Here is a 9756-nt window from a genome sequence, read left to right on the forward strand (position 1 = left end):
ACTGTTAATCCTTAACACCCAATCTTGTTACTTACCGTAAACGTCAGAAACTAACCGCGTAATTATGTCGTTAAAAAATAAATGACTCAAAATCTTAAAAATATAAAAAAAGGTGATTTGTAAAAAGAAAGAAAATTCGGTATTTCTGATAACCGGCCGGTTGAAATGAGAAGCAGTCCAACAACACTAGAAAATAAAGAGTAAACATATAACAATCAAGCGTCTAAATCCACCACAGAATAATCCAACCCACCAAGCACTACCACTACCACCCATTTATTCTGCTTGCTAGGTCATTGCTGAGCCCTCGCTAGCCTCCCAATCATTATCGGTATTAGGCTCCCAATTATAGCCGCCGTCGTTGCCACCATTCCAGCTCACGCCTCCCTCGTTGCCACCATTCCAGCTCACGCCTCCTCCCTCGTTACCACCATTCCAGCTTTTGTTGCCACCATTCCACTTCCCCTCTCCTCCCTCGTTACCACCATTCCAGCTTTCGTTGCTACCATTCCAGCTCACGCCTCCGTCTCCTCCCTCGTTGCCATCGTTCCAGTTTCCCTCTCCTCCCTCGTTGCCATCGTTCCAACTCACGTCTCCATCTCCTCCCTCGTTGCCACCGTTCCAGTTACAATTATAAGTTCCCTCCGGTAGATAACCGTCACTGGCTTGCTCTCCACCAAAGCACGCCTCTTCCACAACTTCTTGTTTCTCCGGTAGAAAACACCCTTTATAAGAATCATTCTCAACACAATGCCACAACAATTTGTTCCAATGCTCATCCTGCCAAATTTCAACATCAGCCACTTCCCTTTTTAACAAATAATAAAAACTTGTGATTATTGTCCACACATTGCGGCAGTTCTGTTTCGAACAAAATGTATATTGAAACGTCGATAAAAATAAGTGTGTTGCAACGCGATATTTAAATTATATAAACCACTATATTTGAAAAGAAATAAAATATGTCACAACGATCGAAAATAATAAAATACCAGTACCGACGTTTGGTCAGTATTGGTTCGGCTCGGTCCGTATCATTACCATTACAGTATAACTAGAATAGTTGACGCCACAAAAAGATACAACTCTGTTCGTTATGGTACCGGTACTCGGTATAGTTTACGATACCAAAAACAAAAAAAAGTTAATTTACAATGGTTTTATTACACAAAAGTTGTCCGAGGAAACCCAAAAAAATCACTTCGGTACAGTCCATTTTAATAAAATTTTTATCAGAACATGAAAGAAAAGATTAATCATAACCGTGTAGTTAGTTTGTTTTAAAAAAGATAACGAACAAAATTTATTAGAGAAAAACCAAGCAAGCGAAAACTAAATGAATTAAAGGTTTATATCATATATAGCATAAGGAGTAAATTGAAACTTTAAAAACCAATAATAATTTTATTACTTACACCTGTACATACAAAAGAAACTTTCTGAGCATATATTATTCATCATTTAGTAATTATAATAATATATAATATGATAAGATTGAATATTACCTTGCATATGATATGCGGGTTGCCAATAGCAATCAACAACGATCGAGCTCGAGTTATAGCAACATTAAACCTCCTGGGATTACTCAAAAACCCTAAACAATGTCTCTTATCAGTGTCATTATGCTTAATAGTCGACCGAACCGTAGACACAATAATGACCTCCCGTTCTTGCCCTTGAAACGCCTCCACAGTCCCAACCTTAATCTCCAACCCCACAAACGTCTCGAGCGCTGTACTTATTTTAATCACCTGTTGTCTATACGGCGTTATCACCCCAATATCCTCATTCTTTATCCCTTTATCTTTCAGACTCAAAATAACCTCAACAACCTCACTCGCCTCGATCCTATTAAACCAAGACGGGTTATTCCCTTCTCTCTCATCCACACCTTGAACCCCCAAAAACAAAACGGGGAATTCTGGGTTTGGAATATAATCCTTCCACGTTAGCGGGTACAACGTATCGTCCTCTTTACACGGCACCAAATCCCCTTTGTAAAACAACGTTGAAGGAAGTGATAATATGTGCTCGTGACAACGATAGTTTCTCACCAATTTCGTCACGTAATTTTGATCACCGTCTTCATAAAACTTAGACTCACATAATCTCTCCATAAACGACTTCCCTAACCCATATCCTTCAGCATCTTTGGAAAAGATTACTGGGCCTAACTGAACGGGATCACCAGCAAGGACCACCACCGTGTCCCGCCTGCAAAAATGTGATATGGGTATCATTGTTTCGGGCTCGGATGCCTGTGCTGCCTCATCTAAAAAGATATGCGTGAAGTGGCCCTTTTTGATAGCTTCAGCGTAAATAAGCGCAGCACTAGCGTATGTGGATACTATGATTCTATATTTTATAAGACGTTCGTACATAGGACAGTTGAAGGCAGTCGTATCTTCTTCATCAAAACTACAAAATTCAAGAAACTCGGGTTTGATATCGTCTATTGAGCGAGCGGTTGCGTTGAGCCGAAGGATATCCTGTTTACGGATTTTAACCACATTTTCCAAAACGAGTCTTGCTAAGAGATGATCGGCTGCACTGTTTGAAGGTGCACAAACGAGAATAATAGAATTTCTTTGGGTTGTGTAAAGCTGAAGAATAGCTTCGGTTAGAGTCACGGATTTACCGGTTCCAGGTGGACCGTGAATAATATAAGGTGGGCCGCCTTTGCAACCAAGGATCATCTCAACTGAACTTAACTGCTCTTCATTTAGATTGCAAGAAAATGGGACCAGCGGGCGGGTTTCTATGTGTCTCATGTTCGAAGAAAACTCAGGGAAGAGAAATTCGGGATCGAGCTTTCCGCAAGCTTCTGAAGCTTGGTACAACCTTCGCATGCTGAGTCGATTGTATTCAAATTGCACATCATAGTGATCACCTTCAGCATGGTAGCTGTGAACGTCTTCATGAAATGATATGAGAATTTCTTCAGCCTCAACACGAAAGATATACCCCTGTGGATGAGCATGAATAGAGTTTGTTCATCTATATTCAGTTATGTTTGTGAACAATACTATTAGCAAATGAACATAAACGAACACAAACACACTCTTTTCTTCACGAATGAACACGAACTAGAAAACCCTGTTCGTTTGATTGTTTGTGTTCGATCGTTTGTCCAGTTTAAGTTAAATGAATATTCGTGTTCGTTTGGCCAGTTTACAAGCCTAGCCCCGTTTACTACAGATTATTGTGCCAAGTATGATTAGAAAAATTATGTTAAAAAAATAATCTGATCTTCTGAATAAAGCAGATTAAAAACTGTACGCATTCGAAATACAATTCAAGCAGCTTTAAGCCCGTTTGACCTGTTCAATGCATTTGACTTGCATTTTATAAACAAGAAACAATATATTGAACTCATTAAAAGATAAAAATAAACCTAAATGGACCATTCAAAAGTAAATGGGTCAACTTACTACATCCGGTCCTAAAACATGTATTTTAAACTAAAACATAAGAGGTTTCTTCCTCAGCTTTTTCATGAATAATCTTGGTTTTAAAATGCATGATGCACACCGATGTGTGTTGATCCAAAAATCCAGTGTGCACGTATCAAGTATGCAATACATTAAAAAAATACTAAAAAATTATTTACAGATAGTATTTTAACTAGCCAACTGTTAAATGCTAAAAAAAGAGATTAATATAAACAAATAAAAAGTTATAGTACGACCAAAGAAGTTTTATGCATAACCAAAATAAGTATTTAACTCTGTGTGTACAAGTAGTCTATGCATAGGTACAAGGAACCTATGCAGAAACTCACTTCAGCTCATAGATGCGCGCATCAAAACACCGCATCGCGCATTATACGATTTAGAACGCATCATGGAGTCGCAGCGCATGACTCCAGCTGATCCAATCTCATCAGTGCGTTGCGCGCGCATTTTAAAACCAAGGTTATAATGGTTAGTTTTATCATGTGAAACAAACCTTATATAGAGGAGCCGTGTTGTGTTCATTGTGCTGTACAAGCTTTGCAACAACAATATCTCTGGTAACGATGGATGGTCTTCTCTCAGACAGTCCCGGGACTTCAAGGGTAAGAAACCGACCTTTTCTCTTGAAAGTAACATTTTGCATATCATAAGTTCTCATATCATCCTGAAAAACAACTCAAACCATATATATAGGTTAAGGTTCTCTACAAAAACTCAAAAAATTTTAAAAACTCCTAACAATCAATTACTTTATCTATACTATATAATAAATAAAGGTTTTTCAATGTCACATGGCATCACACAAGATATATTCTTACAAAATTTTCCTACCTATCTCTTATTAAATACAATTCTCTTTCTTATTAATAGTTTTATATTTAACTTTTTTTTCTTTCTAATCTATTATTTTCTCTTTTTAATAATTAGTTTTTGATTTTTAAAAATTTAATACCAACAAAAATATATTATTTTGTTTTATATAAATATATTGGATTAGTTATTAATATAAAGATTTTATAAGTAACGAATTTCACGTTAATTTAGATAAAATAACTAATTTCAAATTTCAAAGAAGATAATTTTCACATTATGTTTGTTTTGAAATGAAGATTACTAAAAGCTAAGGCAAATCGCTTTAGATGATTTGTTTGTTTCTGAGACAACCTGTTTTAACACATGTTGAGTTATGTGTTCCGTCATCTAGAGTTGAAACCAAAACAAAGTGAAAATACTAACTTTAATATGGAGGATAAAATTACAAATAAAAATCACAAATATTGTATACAAAAAGAAATATTTAGAGATTTACTAATTTTCAACCTTTTATTTCCAGATTGTGTATTGTAAAATTTATTCTACCATATATTATATATTTATATACATTGAACATAATTTTTTATATTTCACATTGTGTTATTATTTAAATAAATTTATTTATTATAACTCGTGTTGTACACAGGTTTCTTAATGCCATATGTCATTACACATGAGTGATCCTTACAAAATTTTTCCACCTTTCTCTCATATTAAGTAATAAGTATATATTTCTTTTTCTTATTAATACTTTATATTTTATTCTTTTTTTCTTTTTAATAGTTATTTCCTGGTTTATAAAATTTAATACCAACATAAATATATTGTTTTGTTTTATATTTTATATTGTATTAGTTATTAATATTAACCTTTTATAAGTAACGAATTTTCACATTGATTTAGATAAAATGATTGATTTCAAATTTCAAAGAAGAAAATTTTCACTTTATGTTTGTTTTGCAATGAAGATTAATAAAAGATAAGGCAAATCGCTTTAGATGGTTTGTTTGTTTTTGAGACAACCTGTTTTAACACATGTTCAGTTATGTGTTCCATTATCTAGAGATGAAACCAAAAACAAAGTGAAACTACTAATATTAATATGGAGGATAAAGTTACAAATAAAATAAAATTACAAATATTGTATACAAAGAAATATTTAGAGATTTATAAATTTTCAGCCTTTTATTTCTATATTGTGTATTGTGAAATTTATTCTACTATTTTATCTTTATATATGTTAAGCATATTTTTATATTTCACATTTGGTTATTATTTAAATAAATTTATTATTCTAACCCGTGTTCCACACAAGCACCTAACCTAGTTTATTATATTTACTACTATTTGAGGGTAGTTCATCATGTATTATATGCAATTTTAAATTTTGTAGTTACATATATGTTATTACAAGTTTACATATGTGTAAAAATCAATTTATAACATATATATGATCATAAACTACAAATAATGAAACCATAAAATTACCCTCAAACCATATCAAATATATATAAATAATAAATAATACAATTGTCGATAAGAATTCTTAAATTATTTGGGAGTTCAGAAATGTACCTCGAGTTTGATTTCTTCCATAATAAGCAAGGTTCGAAAGAAATTGTAATAATTCTTCATGTTTAAACCTTCAATTAACGCATCAGGGGTCGCCTTACTTTCAATAACCTCCCTTATAGCAACCGGGATTCTATATTCCGGAAGCTTATATTTATACGCTCGACTATTATTCTTCGCAGGACGATACCCCCTAATTACTTTAATGCCCTTATCAGGGGAATATATTTTGGGAATCAACGGTTTGTTGTTTCTCATTGGTCGGTTATACGGCTTGTTACTAGTCAGCGAGCGTGATATCTTATCTTCCACCATAATAAATCCCATCCGTTCAATCTGATCGTCATCAACATTGAAGTGAACTGCTGTTGTGTGCAGACCTTTGACCAACGCTTTACACGATAACCAAACGGTCAAAGTTGTACCGGGATACAGCGTCCTGTCGTCCATTGAAAACGACTCAACAAAGGACTTGATGTAATCCTGATCCGAGTCAGGTGAAGGTGGTTTCATGAGGGAAAGGGTAAAAGAGTCTTTTGGCTTGGAGTCGTATATCTCGATCGACCACAGTTTAACCACTTCAGTCGTTGTGTTCTTGATGGTAATTGGGCTGTAAACGGTTTCACCTACGACCACGAACTGTGGCTTTTCGTCAGTTAACGGAAACGGAACTGAAATGACTATCGGGCCCTCGGCTTCTGGATTATAGGTGTAACTAGCTGCGTTGTTGGCAAAGTCGACGTTTCCGATGTTACCAACGTCGTCAATTACTGACCGCGTTTCCTCCTCTTCAAAGTTGACTGAACCCATTACGCCGTTGTCTGTTCAAATTCAAACACTAAATTAATAATAATAATAATAATAATAATAATAATAATAATAATTCTGTATAAAATTATAATAATCCGTGTATTGTATTGTATTGACCAAAGTAACATAAAAAACTAGTAAGCAATAATAACAAGAGTAAAATGATTAAAGAAGCCCTAATATGTACAGTAACAAGAAGATGAGAATAAAATAAATCATAAATCAGTGCGGCCGATGACACTCGAAAGCTGTGAATTACTGGTTTTTGGGTTAAAATGAGCGAAGATAAAACCTAAAAGACGGAAAGAAATACCTTTAGTGATCTGATTTGATTTGTTTGGTAGATCAAAGCGTGTTGTGGCTGTGATTGTTGAATCAGAGATTGAAATGGTAAGCCATGGTACAAACAAACAAACAAACCAACCCTAGGATTTGGGTTCTTCTGTACCGGACGACTGTGGAGAGGAAGCGGTGGTTTGTTTGGCAAATTGGGAAAAGAAATGAAGGTGGTTTCAAAATATTATATTATAATAATAATAATAATAATAATAATAATAATTCTGTATAAAATTATAATAATCCGTGTATTGTATTGTATTGACCAAAGTAACATAAAAAACTAGTAAGCAATAATTGATGATACTACTTGATTAATTAGAAGTTAATAAAAACTAGAAAAGTGATATTTCACTTTTTTTTCTTTTTTTGTGTATGTTGCTTTTCCTTTTTTTCTTTTTTCATTAAACACTAGCTTTATCAATTTTTAAATCAAATAACATTTTATATTTTATTAATTTTTTTAAACAAATAGAGACATAAAAAAACACGTATCTTTTTCTTTTCAATATATATATATGATAAAAAAGCAAGGTTTTATTTAAAGTGTAACTCATTGCCCAAATATATATTATTAAGGTTATTATTCTTTTATCTTTGAAATTTCATTAGTATTGTCAATTTCATCAAAATTGCTAACCTTGTTTATTTTCCAACGTTATGTTGATAATACTAGGATAGAGCACGTATGATATACGGATGTTTAAAAAACATAAAAAAGGTTAAATTTAATAATATACATAATAACACTAGATTTTATCTCCCGTATTACGGGGGTTGTTTTACATTATTCGTTTTTAATATATATATATATATATATATATATATATATAACTCACCTTTAGAGAGAAAACTTAAAAACTCCTAAAGAATTATTTTTAATTAAAAATAAAAAAATATTTTCAAAATTATGTTTTAGCCATTATTCTTAGATTTTCTTATATTTCACTTGAAAAATAAAAAAAATTAAAAAAAACCGCTGTAATGCACATACGTATTACTTTGCGATACCGTTGTATTACACATGTGTATTACTATGTATTTTTGAGTTTAATAGTGTTTTATTGCATATATTCAATATTTGTGTATTGTATATATGTAGTAGTGTTGTATTATATGGAAAAAAAATAATAATAAAATAAAAGTCGATATGGTGCACATGTGCGTTAATGTTGTATTACACATACGTACTAATGTGTATTCGATGTGTGTATTAGTCTTATATTACATATATACAATGGTGTGTATCAAATATGTGTAATAGTGTTGTATTCTATGCAATACAAACACTTTTGCATATATGCAATGCACACTATTACACATGCGCACTATACCGACGAAGTTACTGACAAGTTTTTTTTTTTTTTTTTGGAACCAATAACAACATATAAGAATAATGGAAAAAAAAGAAACTTCAAAAAAAATTATAAAACAAGTTAAAAATAGTTTTTTAGAAGTTTTTAGGAGTTTTCACTAGAACCCACCTATATATATATATATATATATGGATTTTAATCTTATTTATTGTAAGAAAGTTAATAATTAATGTACTTGAGGTTTGATGATAAAATGGTTTCACAAATAAATGATATGTTATAATTCGGTTTAAAAGCTATCTGGGTTTGGTGATACCCATTACCTGTTTATTTTCTTTATTATAAAATTGTTTCTTAATCATAAATAATATCTTTTTTTAAATAAAATAGGATATTAATTTTTAGTATATCCCTATTTTATAGGATTTTCATATCAAATATTTGATAAGGTTAATTTTTAATATAATGAGATGTTATAACCCATTTAAGAGCTATCTGAGTTTGGTGAGACATTTACCCGTGAATTCGGGTCAAATGCGTGAGCAACCTGCATTTACAAATAAAGCAATCTGATGACTTGAGAGAATGGTTGTTTTACATTTTTCGTTTTTTAATATTTATTTTTTGGATTTTAATTTTCTTTATTATAAGAAAGTTAATAATATACTTAGGGTTTGATGATGAAAGGGTTTCATAAATAAATGGTATGTTATAACCCGTTTAAAAGCTATCTGGATTTGGTGACCTATGACCCGCTTATGTTTTTTACTATAAAATTGTTTATTAATTATAAATAATATCTTTTTCCTTTTAAATTGGATATTAAATTTTAGTATATCCCTATTTTATAGGAATTTCATATCAAATAATTGGTAAGATTAATTTTTAATTTAATCAGATGTTATAACCCGTTTAAGAGTTATCTGGTTTTGGTAAAACCCATACCATGAATTTGGGTTAAATCAATGAGAGGCCTCAATTTAAAAATCAAGCAATCTGGTGGCTTCCATAAAAAGGGGGAGCGACCACATCACGACACGTAGGATTTTAGGGGTTTCATTTATATATATTATAGATTAATATACCTTATAGATGTATAAGATATAAATAAGGGTAAAGTGCCAGAATCATCCTTAAGGTTTGGTCAATTATAAGACTTTCGTCCAAATAGTTTCCATTTTGCAACTCAACCCTTAAGGTTTTCCATTTGTTGTCAGTTTCGTCCAAATCGTTAACTCTATTAGTTTTTAAACCTTAAGACAAGGGTACTTTGGTCTTTTCAGTTTACTTATTATTTAGTACCTTTATGAACATGTTCGTAATTTTCACAGGGGCCAAATATAAAACTACAAAGTAAAGCAAGCATTACTCCATCTACTCTGTCTCTCCATCTCTAACGACCAAAACCGTTGAAAGTCCGGTCACTAGCAATACCGGAGATGGATTAGACA

At 32.2% G+C, this 9756-nt stretch overlaps 1 protein-coding gene across 1 annotated transcript; it reads right to left on the reverse strand.

Moving 5' to 3' along the window:
- Nucleotides 1-288: 288 nt before the first annotated feature.
- LOC143599203 (putative RNA helicase SDE3) lies at nucleotides 289-7063 on the reverse strand. Its single transcript, XM_077077207.1, has 5 exons — nucleotides 6967-7063; nucleotides 5847-6664; nucleotides 3952-4122; nucleotides 1506-2969; nucleotides 289-780 (listed from the first exon to the last, which is right to left on the reverse strand). Exons 2-5 carry the CDS (start codon nucleotides 6651-6653, stop codon nucleotides 289-291), a joined length of 2934 nt encoding a protein of 977 aa, XP_076933322.1. The 5' UTR covers nucleotides 6654-6664; nucleotides 6967-7063.
- Between the last annotated feature and the right edge of the window lie 2693 nt (nucleotides 7064-9756).

This window comes from Bidens hawaiensis, unplaced genomic scaffold (genome assembly GCF_021521415.1).
Source record: "Bidens hawaiensis isolate Kalapana, Puna unplaced genomic scaffold, B.hawaiensis_p1.1 tig00051612_1, whole genome shotgun sequence".
NCBI lineage: Eukaryota > Viridiplantae > Streptophyta > Magnoliopsida > Asterales > Asteraceae > Bidens > Bidens hawaiensis.

What these genes read in the sequence shown, in the direction of transcription:
- LOC143599203 (XM_077077207.1), bottom strand. Translation starts at nt 6,653, where the DNA reads ATGGGTTCAGTCAACTTTGAAGAGGAGGAAACGCGGTCAGTAATTGAC. An exon ending in ACACGGCTCCTCTATATAAG is followed by an intron (nt 2,970 to 3,951) that starts GTTTGTTTCACA and finishes GCTCATCCACAG; the next exon opens with GGGTATATCTTTCGTGTTGA. An exon ending in ACCCGCATATCATATGCAAG is followed by an intron (nt 781 to 1,505) that starts GTAATATTCAAT and finishes GAAATTTGGCAG; the next exon opens with GATGAGCATTGGAACAAATT.